This window comes from Zosterops lateralis (genome assembly GCF_965231275.1).
Source record: "Zosterops lateralis genome assembly, chromosome: 1".
NCBI classification, from domain to species: domain Eukaryota; kingdom Metazoa; phylum Chordata; class Aves; order Passeriformes; family Zosteropidae; genus Zosterops; species Zosterops lateralis.
The window spans coordinates 844,841-858,411 of record NC_139762.1 but is presented as its reverse complement, the minus strand read 5'-3'; the positions used below and the strand labels follow the sequence as shown (position 1 = coordinate 858,411).

Here is a 13,571-nt window from a genome sequence, read left to right as displayed (position 1 = left end):
GTGCTGGAATATTTGGGTGTTTGCAATGCCCAGAGCTCCTGTGCTGGAATATTTGGGTGTTTGCAATGCCCAGAGCTCCTGTGCTGGAATATTTGGGTGTTGGCAATGCCCAGAGCTCCTGTGCTGGAATATTTGGGTGTTGGCAGTGGCCAGAGCTCCTGTGCTGGGGAATTTGGGTGTTTATAATGCCCAGAGCTCCTGTGCTGGGGAATTTGGGTGTTTATAATGCCCAGAGCTCCTGTGCTGGGGAATTTGGGTGTTGGCAGTGCCCAGAGCTCCTGTGCTGGAATATTTGGGTGTTTATAATGCCCAGAGCTCCTGTGCTGGGGAATTTGGGTGTTGGCAGTGCCCAGAGCTCCTGTGCTGGGGAATTTGGGTGTTGGCAGTGCCCAGAGCTCCTGTGCTGGGGAATTTGGGTGTTTATAGTGCCCAGAGCTCCTGTGCTGGAATATTTGGGTGTTGGCAATGCCCAGAGCTCCTGTGCTGGAATATTTGGGTGTTTGCAGTGCCCAGAGCTCCTGTGCTGGAATATTTGGGTGTTTGCAGTGCCCAGAGCTCCTGTGCTGGGGAATTTGGGTGTTTGCAGTGCTTTGGTTGTTCCTGCACTCATTGTTACCCCTGGCCATGTTCTGTGTGTGCTCCAGGGCTGCAGAGTCACAGCAACCCAGCCTGGAAGGACTTTAGAGTCTGTTCAAACATCTGGAACTCACTGGAACACAGGATTTTGGAGTATAAACCTCGCTAGGAATAATCAGAGAGAATTGTGTGAAATATTAATAAACCAGTATAAATGACTCCAAAGCACCAGAGGTTTTTTCAGCTGTGTAAACCAAACTATATGAATTAAATCCAGGCAGCAGGTTTTGTCTCTCCAGAAAATGGCCAACTCTCATTTTTTGGTGTTTATGGCACACCTGCCAAGGGGATCTGTATTTTTAGGAGGTTTTAATGGTAATTTTCAGCATCCAAAGAACACTGGTAACCCCAAGCTGCTGTCCCAGCTCTCAGAACTGACCTCACAACTCAGGAGGCCTAAAAATGATTGAAGAGCAGAGGTTGAATTCTGAGTCCTGTTCATCCTTGGTGGTTTTTGCTTCATGACACTGCCAGGAGTGTGTGTGAAACCAGTGGGAGAGACTGGGACAGTCAGAGCTGCCAAAGCTCAGGGAATGCCCTTAATCCTGGGAGGTCTCTCATGGAGTTCACCCTCTGGATGTCTCCTGCTCTGCAGGTTCATGCCAAGTGGATTTTGGACACTGATGTGTTCAATGAGTGGATGAATGAGGAGGATTATGAGGTGGATGAGAACAGGAAATCCGTGAGTTTTCGCCAGAGGATTTCCATGAAGAATGAAGAGGTGAGTGGGACCTGGAGGGGCAGGAATGTCCTTTATCTCTACATGGATAGAGATGGAGAAGGAGAAGCTCCAGGGAGAGCTCAGAGCCCCTGGCAGGGCCTGAAGGGGCTCCAGGAGAGCTGGAGAGGGACTGGGGACAAGGGGTGGAGGGACAGGACACAGGGAATGGCTTTGAGCTGACAGAAGGAGATTTAGGTGGGATGTTGGGAATTAGGAATTCCTGGCTGGGCTGGAATTCCCAGAGAAGTCAAGTTGGAATTTTCTGCTGGAAAAGGGGATCCAGGGCTGGGATTGTGCCCCTCTGCCCCCCCAGGTGAATCCCCACCTGCAGAGCTGCCCCAGGCCTGGAGCCCAAAATCCACAGGAGCTGCTGGAGAGATCCAGAGGAGGCCCCGGAGCTGCTCCAGGGCTGGGAGAGCTGGGAATGTTCCCCTGGAGAGGAGAAGCTCCAGGGAGAGCTCAGAGCCCCTGGCAGGGCCTGAAGGGGCTCCAGGAGAGCTGGAGAGGGACTGGGGACAAGGGATGGAGGGACAGGACACAGGGAGTGGCTCCCACTGCCCAGGGCAGGGCTGGATGGGAGATTGGGAATTGGGAATTCCTGGCTGGGAGGGTGGGGAGCCCCTGGCACAGGTGCCCAGAGCAGCTCTGGCATCCTGTTTTGGGGTGGGTTAAGGATGCAGCCTCAGCTCTGTAGTTAATTTGGGAATAACTCAAAGCTCTGCTCCCTCCCAGCCCGTGAGGAGCCCCGAGAGGAGGGACAGGAAAGCAGCAGCCAGCACAAGGAAAAGGAAACATTCCCCTTCTCCACCCCCAACTCCTGTGGAGTCCAGGAAAAAGACAGGGAAGAAAGGGTGAGTGTCTGGGAGTTTCCACAGGCCTGGAATTTGAAGTGAGAAGAAATTCAAGAAATGCTTGTGGAGAGACTCTGTGATCTGGGATTCTGTAATTATTTCTGGATAAGCTTGAGGGATTATTTCTAAGCAGTTTGTGCAATTCCTTATTCTACCAATATTTTACCCAAATAAAAATTTAATTATGGGGTGTTACATGTGGGAATGGAGAGGGGAACACTTCAGAGCACTTCTACCAATATTTTACCCAAATAAAAATTTAATTATGGGATATTTTGTGTGGATATGGAGGGGGGAGCACTTCAGAGCACTTCTACCAATATTTTACCCAAATAAAAATTTAATTATGGGGTGTTACATGTGGGAATGGAGAGGGGACAGCACTTCAGAGCTGAATATTCACATCTTGTTTATGGACCTGTTGGGCTCTAATAAGACAAACCTGGAACTTCATCAAGGATGAATTGATAATCTGAATTCCTCCTCCCAAGGTGGGGATCTGTGAGATGTGGGGCTGGTTCTGCCTCTGTTCCCAGAGGGGTTTGAGGAGGTTTTGAGCCTCCTGGCACATCCTGAGTCTGCTCTTTTCCAGACAAGCAGCTCTTTATGGGAAAAGGAGGGGGCAGAAGGAAGAGGATGAGCAGGAGGATCTCACCAAGGACATGGAGGATCCCACCCCAGTGCCCAACATAGAAGAAGTGGTACTTCCCAAAAATGGTAAAATATGAGAACACTTTGAGCTCTTTGAGTGTTAAACTGCATTAAAATTGTGTCTATATTTTGTCAAATCTTTGAAATACTCCATGGGGCAGGTGATCTCTGCCCATAAATTTATCTGCTCAGGGATGTAAAAGCTGAAAAGGGCAGCAGAATCACCTCCTCTTGGCCTTTTAAAATACAAAACTGCATTTACAAAAGACGCTTTTAAAAATAGATATGCAACAATCCACTTAAATGTTTCATTTCACCTGTTCACATTGGGGGGGAAACGGAGTTTTCTGGAGCAAAATATTTCCCTGCCAAGTCCCCAGAAGGAGGATGTTAAATGAGTGGAAAACGTGTTACATTTTAAGTCCTTTTCGAGAAAGTGTTGATGTGGGCAATAATAATTCTGGGAAAATTAATTCCTTTTTGCATCCTTGACAGCAGATTATTTTATTTTGGGAGTCTCTCCATTTGGGGTGTCCCTTGGCTGGGATTTGCTGTGTTTTGGGCAGGTGGGGAGTGCAGGGTCACCCTGAGCTTTGTGTGGAGCTGGGAATGGAGGGAAATGGGACAAAGGAGCTCTTGTGCTCCCGTGTGAACTCCTGCCCTGCAGCTGAGCCCAGGAAATGAGGCCAGGCTGGAGAATTCCCTCCCTGCTGCTCTCTCATCTCTCCCTGTTCTTGCAGTGAACCCAAAGAAGGACAGTGAGAACACGCCCGTCAAAGGAGGAACCGTGGCAGACCTGGGTAAAGCCCCTGCTCCCCTCCCCAGGCATCACCCTCCAGGCCTTAAGGAAGATTTTAAATATTTCTAAATCTCTCAGTTTAAAAAGCAATCCTTAGTTGTGCTATTTTGTTGAATTAATTCATATTTCATACATATTTGAGTTCCAATGTACCAACTTTCTTTTTCACTGCAGGGCTGTTCCCTCTTAGGCTGCTGTTATTTTTATTTCTTTAATATGACACACAAGTTCTTTTTTAGTAGTTTTTTTATTATTATTTGGAATCAGGGTTTTGTTATTTTTATTTCTTCAATATGACACACAAACTCTTTTCTAGTAGATTTTTTTATTTATTTGGAATCAGGGTTTTGTTATTTTTTTTCTTTAATATGACACACAAACTCTTTTCTAGTAGATTTTTTTTATTTGTAATCAGGATATTATTATTTTTATTTCTTTAATATGACATACAAGCTTTTTTCTAGTAGATTTTTTTAACTGAGAATCAGGATATTGTTATTTTTATTTCTTTAATACAACATACAAGCTTTTTTCTAGTAGTTTTTTTATTATTATTTGGAATCAGGGTTTTGTTATTTTTATTTCTTTACTATGACATACAAGCTCTTTTCTTGTAGATTTTTTTTTAATTTGGAATCAGGGTTTTGTTATTTTTATTTCTTTAATACAACATACAAGCTCTTTTCTAGTAGATTTTTTTATTATTGGGAATCAGGGTATTGTTATTTTTATTTCTTTAATATGACACACAAGCTCTTTTCTAGTGGATTTTTTTTTTTTTTGAATCAGAGTATTGTTATTTTTATTTCTTTACTATGGCACACAATCTCTTTTGTAGTAGATTTTTTTTAATTTGGAATCAGAATTTTGTTATTTTTATTCTTTAATATAACACACAAACTCTTCTAGGAGATTTTTTTTCTTATTTGGAATCAGAGTTTTGTTATTTTTGTTTCTTTAATATGACATACAAGCTCTTTTCTTGTAGATTTTTTTATTATTTGGAATCAGGGTTTTGTTATTTTTATTTCTTCAATATAACATACAAACTCTTTTCTAGTAGATTATTTTTATTTGAAATCAGGGTTTTGTTATTTTTGTTTCTTTAATATGACATACAAGCTCTTTTCTAGTAGATTTTTTTAACTGAGAATCAGAGTATTGTTATTTTTATTTCTTTAATATGACACACAAACTCTTTTCTAGTAGTTTTTTTTTTTTTTTTTTTTGAATCAGGGTATTGTTATTTTTATTTCTTTACTATGGCACACAATCTCTTTTCTAGTAGATTTTTTTTAATTTGGAATCAGGGTAAATCACAAGTTCCCTGAGCTTTGACATGAGACACAAACTCATATCCCAGATCTCATTATACCAAAGTCACCTGGGACACTGGGAAAGGAAGTAATTAATTATGGATTCTGAAGTGTTGAGAAATTCTAATTATTTTAGAATTATCCTTCTCTGTGTTCTTACCTGTTCCCTGGTCTGGGACAGGTAAAGGTGCAATTGTTTCAGTGATGTGGGATCCACTTTGTTTCCCTTCCAAAGGAAATTAATTAAATATTCTTTCCAGTGTTGCTGGAAAGGCTGGTGAGTATTTAAATGAGTTTATTGGTGTGATTTTCCATGTTTTTACCTTTCAGATGAGCAAGATGAGGAGACAGTGGCCACTGGGGGAAAGGTAACAGCACCTGCTTCTTCCTAAGTCTGGTACCAGCTGAGATTGTACAATCCCAGGTGGTTTGGGGTGGGGAAGGACCTTTAAAGTCCATCCCAATCCATCCCTGCCATGACAGGGACACCTCCCACTGTCCCAGGGTGATCCAAACCCTCTCCAGCCTGGCCTGGGACAATTCCAGGGATCCAGGGGCAGCCAGAGCTGCTTTGGGAATTCCATCCCAGCCAGGAATTCTTCCCCAATTTTCCATCCAACCCTGCCCTCTTTCTCTTTAGAATCATTCCCCTCCTGGCCCCTCACAGCCAGGAATTCTTCCCCAATTTCCCATCCAACCCTGCCGTCCTTCTCTTTAGAATCATTCCCTGTGTCCTGTCAAGATCCTCATCTCACCTTCAGTAACTTCACCTGTATTAATTTACAAGTGATCCATAAGATCAAATCAGTTACTGCAGGATTGAGGGTTTGTTATTATAAAATTCTCCACATTCTGGTGGGATTACTTGGGATTTTTAAATCTGGTGTCTTAAAAAGGGGGATGAGGAGACAGATGCCAAGTATTTTCCAAGAAGCATTTTTCAGATGAGAGGTTTTAGAGAAGTTTTCCTCTTTTTTTTGGGTTTTAGGACTAAATCTAAACCCTACTTTGGCTTCCTGATCATTTCAATAGAGCTGCAGGGGTAGTTCCTGTATTGAATTGCATTTGTGGCATTCCAGGCACTATTTTTAACAGTTGTCAGATCACTGAATGTGTTCAGAGTGACCCCTTGTTGTCTTTGGGGGAGCTCAGCCCCAGATAAAGATCCATTATTGATACCAGTGACTCCTTAGGGCCTGGCTGTGGCTCTTGGTTATTTTTAACGTTGCTCAAACAACACCTGAGGTGTTTTGTACAGTTTTTCTCATGTCCTGATGCTGTTGCTGCCTCTCTGTGCCCTCCCCAGGATCCTGTGGGCTCGGGGGTTGGGATTTGGTGGTTCTGGAGCTGCAGAAGAGCAGCTGGTCCCAGGAGCTCCTGTGGGGCACAGAGAGGGGGCAGAGCTCTGCCTCCCGTGGGGTGGCACAGGGTCTGTGTGGGCTGGGGCAGCTGCTGTCCTGCCTTTGTCTGCTGTGTCCCCTTGGTCACTCTGCGGTGTCCCCTCTATCCCTGTGTCCCCTCTCCCTCTCTTTCTCTGTCCCCTCACTCTCACTGCCATGTCCCCTCTGTCCCTGTGTCCCCTCACTCTGCCATGTCCCCTCGCTCACTCTGACATGTCCCCTCACTCACTCACTGCCATGTCCCCTCTATCCCTGTGTCCCTTCTCTCTGCCGTGTCCCCTCTCTCTCTCTGTCCTCTCACTGCCATGTCCCCTCACTCACTTTGACATGTCCCCATGTCCCCTTTATCTCTGTGTCCCCTCACTCGCTTATTGCCATGTCCCCTCACTCTGCCATGTCCCTCTCTGTGTCCTCTCACTCACTGCCATGTCCACTTGCTCTCTCTGACATGTCCCCTCTATCTGTGTCCCCTCGTGCACTCACTGCCATGTCCCCTCGCTCTCTCTGACATGTCCCCTCTATCTCTGCATCCTCGCACTCACTCTGACATGTCCCCTTGCTCACTGCCATGTCCACTCACTCATTCACTGCCATGTCCCCTCTCTCTCTGTGTCCCCTCGCTCACTCTGCATTGTCCCCTCTGTCTCTGTGTCCCCTCCCTCGCTCACTGCTGTGTCCCCTCTGTCTGTGTCCCCTCACTCTGCCATGTCCCCTCACCCACTTTGACATGTCCCCTCTATCTCTGTCCCCTCACTCACTTTGACATGTCCCCTCTATCTCTGTGTCCCCTCACTGTGCCATGTCCCCTCTATCTCTGTGTCCTCTCACTTACTCTGCATTGTCCCTTCTCTCTCTTTGCCATGTCCCCTCTATCTCTGTCTCCTCACTCACTCACTGCCATGTCCCCTCACTGTCTCTGCCATGTCCCCTCTATCTCTGTGTCCCCTCACTCACTTATTGCCATGTCCCCTCACTCTCTTCCTGTGTCCCCTCACTGTGCCATGTCCCCTCTGTCTCTGCCATGTCCCCTCACTCACTCTGCCATGTCCCCTCTATCTCTGTGTCCCCTCACTCTCTCCCTGTGTCCCCTCACTCACTGTGCCATGTCGCCTCACTCTGCCATGTCCCCTCTATCCCCATGTCCCCTCACTGTTCCATGTCCCCTCACTGTGCCATGTCCCCTCTATCCCTGTGTCCCCTCACTCTCTCCCTGTGTCCCCTCACTCACTCTGCCATGTCCCCTCACTGTTCCATGTCCCCTCACTGTGCCATGTCCCCCGTGTCCCCAGGAGGACGAGGACCCCAACAAGGGTGACCAGAGCCGCTCCATTGACCCCGGGGAGGACAATGTCACCGAGCAGACCAACCACATCATCATCCCCAGCTACGCCTCCTGGTTCGACTACAACTGGTGAGAGGGGCTGCAAATTATTTTATTTTCACATCAATCAGCCTGGGAGCTGAGGGAAGTGACTCTTGTTTAGGTGTGGTTCCCATGTTTTGTGTTGAAATCTTTCTGGCTGTTCTCAAGGACTGGGGATGAGAAAAAGAATTTCAAACAGCAGAGATCTTCACTCTGCCTCCTCTGCAGCTTTTGCTTACATTGATTTCTCTCTAATTCCCACCTTAATTCCTTTTTCTCTTTTATTTCTCTATCTTTGTGTGACCATTCTGTGTTCATCCCTATTACTGAAAGCCTTATTTTCAAAATACTGAAAGTATTTTACTTCAGAGCTTGCCTTTGAGGAAAAATCACTGATTTTAGAGGGAGGATGTTTGTTGCAGCTCCTTGGGATCCTCCTTGGGGTCAGGGCTGTTTCAGGGTCTGAGCCTGAACTGTTTTTGTTGCAGCATCCACGTCATTGAACGTCGAGCTCTTCCAGAATTCTTCAATGGGAAAAACAAGTCCAAGACTCCAGAAATGTGAGTAAAACCTTTCTGTGGATATGGGCAGGATAAAGGAACTTCCCATCCCATAAATCCTGTGGGCTGATAACTCCTGTAGGGCCTGAGAGAGGGACAGAGCCAATGTTTGGACATTGTTGTGGTGGAGTAAAAGTTTAAAAATCAAATATTTACCAGTGATCATCCAGGTAAAATAAAATTACTTTTCCCCCAAGTAATATTGGAACAAATTCCTGAACTCTGTGTGGTACAGGATGTGATCAACCTCCAAAGTCACATTAAAATGTCATAAAAGGGCAGAAATGGAATAATCCTCCACATTCCTCCCTCTCTCCTCAAGCCACTCTGTATTTCTCTATTTCTCTATTTCTGTATTTCTGTGTGTTGTAAATCCTGTCTCAGGCTGGGGAGTGAATCTCCTGGTTTGAGTTTGGTTATTCAGAATAATCAAGAAAGGCCATGGATAAAGGAAAGATGGTTGAAGGCTTTTGAGCAATCTGTTTGTTTCTTTAAAAATGATCCTAAAAGCTGAGATTTCACACCAAGAAATGCTGGATTTGGACACCAATGTGGGCAGTGGGGCTGTCCTGCTTTGGGTCACCTTGTTTGGTGTCAAATCTTGGCCTGGTTGCAAAGCAGGTTGCAATCCCCTGGTTTTGGGGATTTTAGAAGGTGGTTTTTCAATCAAGTACCAAAGGAAGTGTTTGAGGTGTCTTTTCATTGTCCTGATGTCATTCAGGGCCCTTCATTTCTCACACACAGCATTCCATGGAATCCCGTAATGGTTTGGGTTGGAGGGGACTTTAAGAAACACCCAGTGCCAGCCCAGCCATGGCAGGGACACCTCCCACTGTCCCAGGGTGATCCAAACCCTGTCCAGCCTGGCCTGGGACATTTCCAGGGATCCAGGGGCAGCCACAGCTGCTCTGGGAATTCCATCCCAGCCAGGAATTCCTAATTCCCAATCTCCCATCCAGCCCTGCCCTGTGACAGTGGGAACCATTCCCTGTGTCCTGTCCCTCCATCCCTTGTCCCCAGCCCCTCTCCAGCTCTCCTGGAGCCCCTTCAGGCCCTGCCAGGGGCTCTGAGCTCTCCCTGGAGCTTCTCCTCTCCAGGGGAACATTCCCAGCTCTCCCAGCCCTGGAGCAGCTCCGGGGCCTCCTCTGGATCTCTCCAGCAGCTCCTGTGGATTTTGGGCTCCAGGCCTGGGGCAGCTCTGCAGGTGGGGATTCACCTGAGGGGGCAGAGGGGCACAATCCCAGCCCTGGATCCCCTTTTCCAGCAGAAAATTCCAACTTGACTTCTCTGGGAATTCCAGCCCAGCCAGGAATCCCTTCCCAAAATCTCATTTAAATGTCCTTCTTTCAGCTCAAAGCCATTCCCTGTGTCCTGTCCCTCCATCCCTTGTCCCCAGTCCCTCTCCAGCTCTCCTGGAGCCCCTTTAGGTACCCTCAGCTCTCCCTGGAGCTTCTCCTCTCCAGGGGAACATTCCCAGCTCTCCCAGCCTGGAGAGGAGAATTCCTGCTGAGATTCTCCTTGTGCTGGAATCTCCCACCTCAGGAGTGGCTTCAGGTCTGATAAAGAAACAGAAATTAGAGACTACCCTTTTTCCTGGGGCCCTCGTGGTGTTTGTCCCCTGCCCCAGGAGGTCCCTGAGCCTGGGACAGGGCACAGACAGGTCAGGCTGGAACAGCAGGTTCTGGCTGGAGAAAAAGGGGAATTTTGAACTTTGAACAAGAATGAGGCACCGGGATGGGGCCTTGGGAAGTTGGGATTGCCCTTCCTTGGAATCCTTCAGGCCTTCCTGGACAAAGCCCTGAGAAACCTGGTGGGAATTCATGGCTGGAGTAGGAGCTGGGCTCAGACACCCCCAGGAAACCCCAGTCCCTGTCTGTGCTCAGCCTCTCTGCCTGTGTCAGTGCAGAGTAACCACAGCTGGGGCCACAGGGGATTGTCCAGATCCTCCTGTTCCACTCCCTGCCTGCCCAAAGTGGGGTTTTTCCAAAGTCCATCCAGCAGTGACTCTGTTCCAGCAGTTTTGCTGCCCGGGGAATTGTACTTTGGGGCTTTCTCAGAGTGAGAGGCAGCTGGAATGTGGAAGGAAAGCTGGATTTCTCTCCCTGTCATTGTCACTGCAGGCCCAGGTGCCTTTCCCCAGCTGGTGTCACATCATCAGTGCTCCTGCTGCTCCTCCTGGGCTGCCACTGGCTAATTCCAGTGAGAAAATCTGCCTGGGGCTCCTCCCAGTCCTCATCTCATCCTGCACATCTATTTTTGGTGCCATTTGGGGGTTGTAGGAGTAGCACATGGCCCTGGCTTTGTGTTTTCTTTTGAAATAAAAGGGGCCCAGCCCTGTGAATGGAGATGAGTCGCCTCCAGCTGAATGTTGAGGCCAGAATTCAGTGTTTGAGGAGCTCACACAGGTTCTTCCTTGTGACAGCAGAGCCTGGGGCTGGGCCCTGCCTGCAAAGGGATTGAACTAAATCCTGCTTGACTTCTCTTCCCACTGCTGACAGGGTTTAGCTGATGGCTCCTGTCGTGGCTCAGAACCATCTCCCTTCAGAATAAACCTGGGGATGTTTCTGTTTTGGGCTTTTCTCTCCACCTCGTGCTGTGACCTTTGCTAATAAATATTAATTCCTGCAGCCAAGAGCTGCTCCTGGGCAGGTTCTCCCCCTCCTCCCCTGGAGCATTCAGGAACGTTCCTCACTATTCCTCTGTGGAAGGAGCTCCTTTTTGTCTCTTGCCTCCCAAACATCCCACATGGAGCCAAAACACCTACTCCAGCAATTTTCTTCCAGGCAGTTGCACATGAGATTTGGTCAGGAGGAAGATGTGGGATTTTGGCAGGGACTTGTGCTTGCAGCATCTGCCTGCTCAGGCCTTGCCTGGATGATTTATATTTTTGGTTCCCAGCTGCTCCACACACTGCATGTGAAACATTCCTCCCCCCTTGGAATTTTCCAAAGGCAGAAATCTGCTTTAAAACCACTGTTTTACACACAGCTTTGCTTTGGATACTCACTTAATAAAATCCTGGAGTAGTTTGGGTACAAAAGGGCTTTAAAGCTCATTTCATTCCTCCTCCCTGCCTTGGGCAGGGACACCTTTCATAGTCCAGGTTGCTCCAAACCTGGATGGTCCCCACCTGTCTTTGGCAGATGGGGTTTGTTCCCTCTCAAGGGCAGAGCTATCAGTAATTTTATGGCAGGTTATTTTTTTCAGGATAATTCCTATTAGGAAGCATCAGTATATTCCAAAACCTCACTGAAATGGGGGAATCTCTGAGGGATTGTTTCTGCTCCAGCTGTTCCCAGCTGTGCTGGCTCTGGCCTCTTGTCCTCTGCTTTTTAAAGATCTTTTTTTCTCTGTGTTGCTGTTCTCCAGCTTTTCCTGCCTCATCCCTTTGTCCATTCAAACTCCACATGCAGTGTTCCATCCACTTCTCCTTTTCTGTGCAGCTTTTTTCCTTCACACAGGGATTTATTTATCCTGTTCCTGTGCGAAAACCAGACCCAGTTATTTTCACCCTGCAGCTTCCACCCCATTGTGGGAATATTTGATCAGTGACCAAACCATAAGAGATAATTTTGTGATTTACAATTTAAACACATTTCCACTGTGCTGCTGATCCAAACACAGGGGCAAACCCAGAGTGGAAGGGTGTGAATCCCACTCATTTGGGGGATGGATTTTGGGATGGCAGAGCTCAGGGCTGTGTTGGAGTTGAGGACACTCAGGTTGGTGTTTCTGTGTTGCAGATATTTGGCCTACAGGAATTTCATGATCGACACGTACAGGCTGAACCCTCAGGAGTACCTGACCAGCACTGCCTGCAGGAGGAACCTCACTGGGGATGTCTGTGCTGTCATGAGGTGACTCTGGGGGCTCTGGGGTTGGGGTTTGGGGTTTCTGGGTGTTTCCAGGTGTCAGCAGTGTCGTGGGATAACTGAGAGTGGAATTAGCCCTCCAAAGGTTGAGTCCAGTCCGTGTTCTGTCCCCACCAGAGCACTGAGTGTCACATCCAGCCCTTCCTTGGATGTCTCTGGGTCACCTCCCTGAGCACTTCCAAGGCCTGAGCACCTTTTCCATGGGGAAATTCCTGTTTATGTCCACCCAGATCCTCCCCTGGCCCAGCCTGAGGCTGTTCCCTCTCCTCCTGTCCGTGTTCCCTGCAGGGAAAACGAAATTTCAGGGGCTCCTTTTATTTTTTTTCCTGCAACATCTTGTGGGTTTAGAAGTGGGTCCCTTGTGCCAACTGGGGCTGATGGCACCCACAGAGGGCTCAACCTGGGAATGGGCACTGCATGGGCCTGGGCAGCTCTGCCAGGGCTGGACAACCCTTTTGGGGAAGGGATTTTCACAATTTCCACCCAGATCCTCCCCTGGCCCAGCCTGAGGCCGTTCCCTCTCCTCCTGTCCCTGTTCCCTGGGAGCAGATCCCAAATCCCCCCCGGCTGTCCCCTCCTGGCAGGGACTTGTGCAGAGCCACAAGGTCCCCCCTGAGCCTCCTTTTCTCCAGGCTCAGCCCCCTTTCCCAGCTCCCTCAGCCCCTCCTGGGGCTCCAGACCCTTCCCCAGCTCCCTCAGCCCCTCCTGGGGCTCCAGACCCTTCCCCAGCTCCCTCAGCCCCTCCTGGGGCTCCAGACCCTTCCCCAGCTCCCTCAGCCTTTCCTGGGGCTCCAGACCCTTCCCCAGCTCCCTCAGCCCCTCCTGGGGCTCCAGACCCTTCCCCAGCTCCCTCAGCCCCTCCTGGGGCTCCAGACCCTTCCCCAGCTCCATTCCCTGGAGCTGCTCCAGCCCCTCAGGGTCTTTCTTTGGGGCCAGAACTGGAGCCAGTCAGGCTTTGGTTTATCCATCCCACTGCAGTGCCCTTAGGGGTGCACACAGCTCCTGCTTTAGGATTTGTTTTGCTGTTTGGGATTAATGAAGGCCTGGAGGAGCTCCTGGCTCTGGATTTGATCCACAAACATCATCTTTGTCCTTTCGTCACCTCCCACGTGAATCTTTGGAGGCCAAGGTTTGATTTGTGTGTTGTCCTCAGGGTCCACGCCTTCCTGGAGCAGTGGGGGCTCATCAACTACCAGGTGGACCCCGAGAGCCGCCCCATGGCCATGGGCCCCCCCCCGACCCCCCATTTCAACGTGCTGGCCGACACCCCCTCGGGGCTGATGCCGCTGCACATCCGCACCCCACAGGTGAGCCTGGGGCTGCTGAGCCCAGCACGGGGCTGGGGGAGCTGGGATTGTCCCCCTCCTGTCCCCTTGGTGTCCAGCTGGGGACTGACCCCCTC

The 13,571-nt window shown here is 48.8% G+C and overlaps 1 protein-coding gene across 1 annotated transcript in view; it reads left to right on the top strand.

The window, feature by feature from the left end:
- The window catches only part of SMARCC1 (SWI/SNF related BAF chromatin remodeling complex subunit C1), a gene marked incomplete at its 5' end in the record, with an annotated part of 82,762 nt that overhangs the window by 22,292 nt on the left and 46,899 nt on the right, over nucleotides 1-13,571 (top strand). Inside the window, 9 exons of the mRNA XM_083872785.1 lie at nucleotides 1,232-1,357; nucleotides 2,090-2,208; nucleotides 2,801-2,925; nucleotides 3,600-3,659; nucleotides 5,305-5,342; nucleotides 7,664-7,785; nucleotides 8,226-8,297; nucleotides 12,041-12,154; nucleotides 13,323-13,476. Coding sequence (XP_083728911.1) covers nucleotides 1,232-1,357; nucleotides 2,090-2,208; nucleotides 2,801-2,925; nucleotides 3,600-3,659; nucleotides 5,305-5,342; nucleotides 7,664-7,785; nucleotides 8,226-8,297; nucleotides 12,041-12,154; nucleotides 13,323-13,476 — 930 coding nt within the window. The remainder of the gene's footprint in view (nucleotides 1-1,231; nucleotides 1,358-2,089; nucleotides 2,209-2,800; nucleotides 2,926-3,599; nucleotides 3,660-5,304; nucleotides 5,343-7,663; nucleotides 7,786-8,225; nucleotides 8,298-12,040; nucleotides 12,155-13,322; nucleotides 13,477-13,571) is intronic.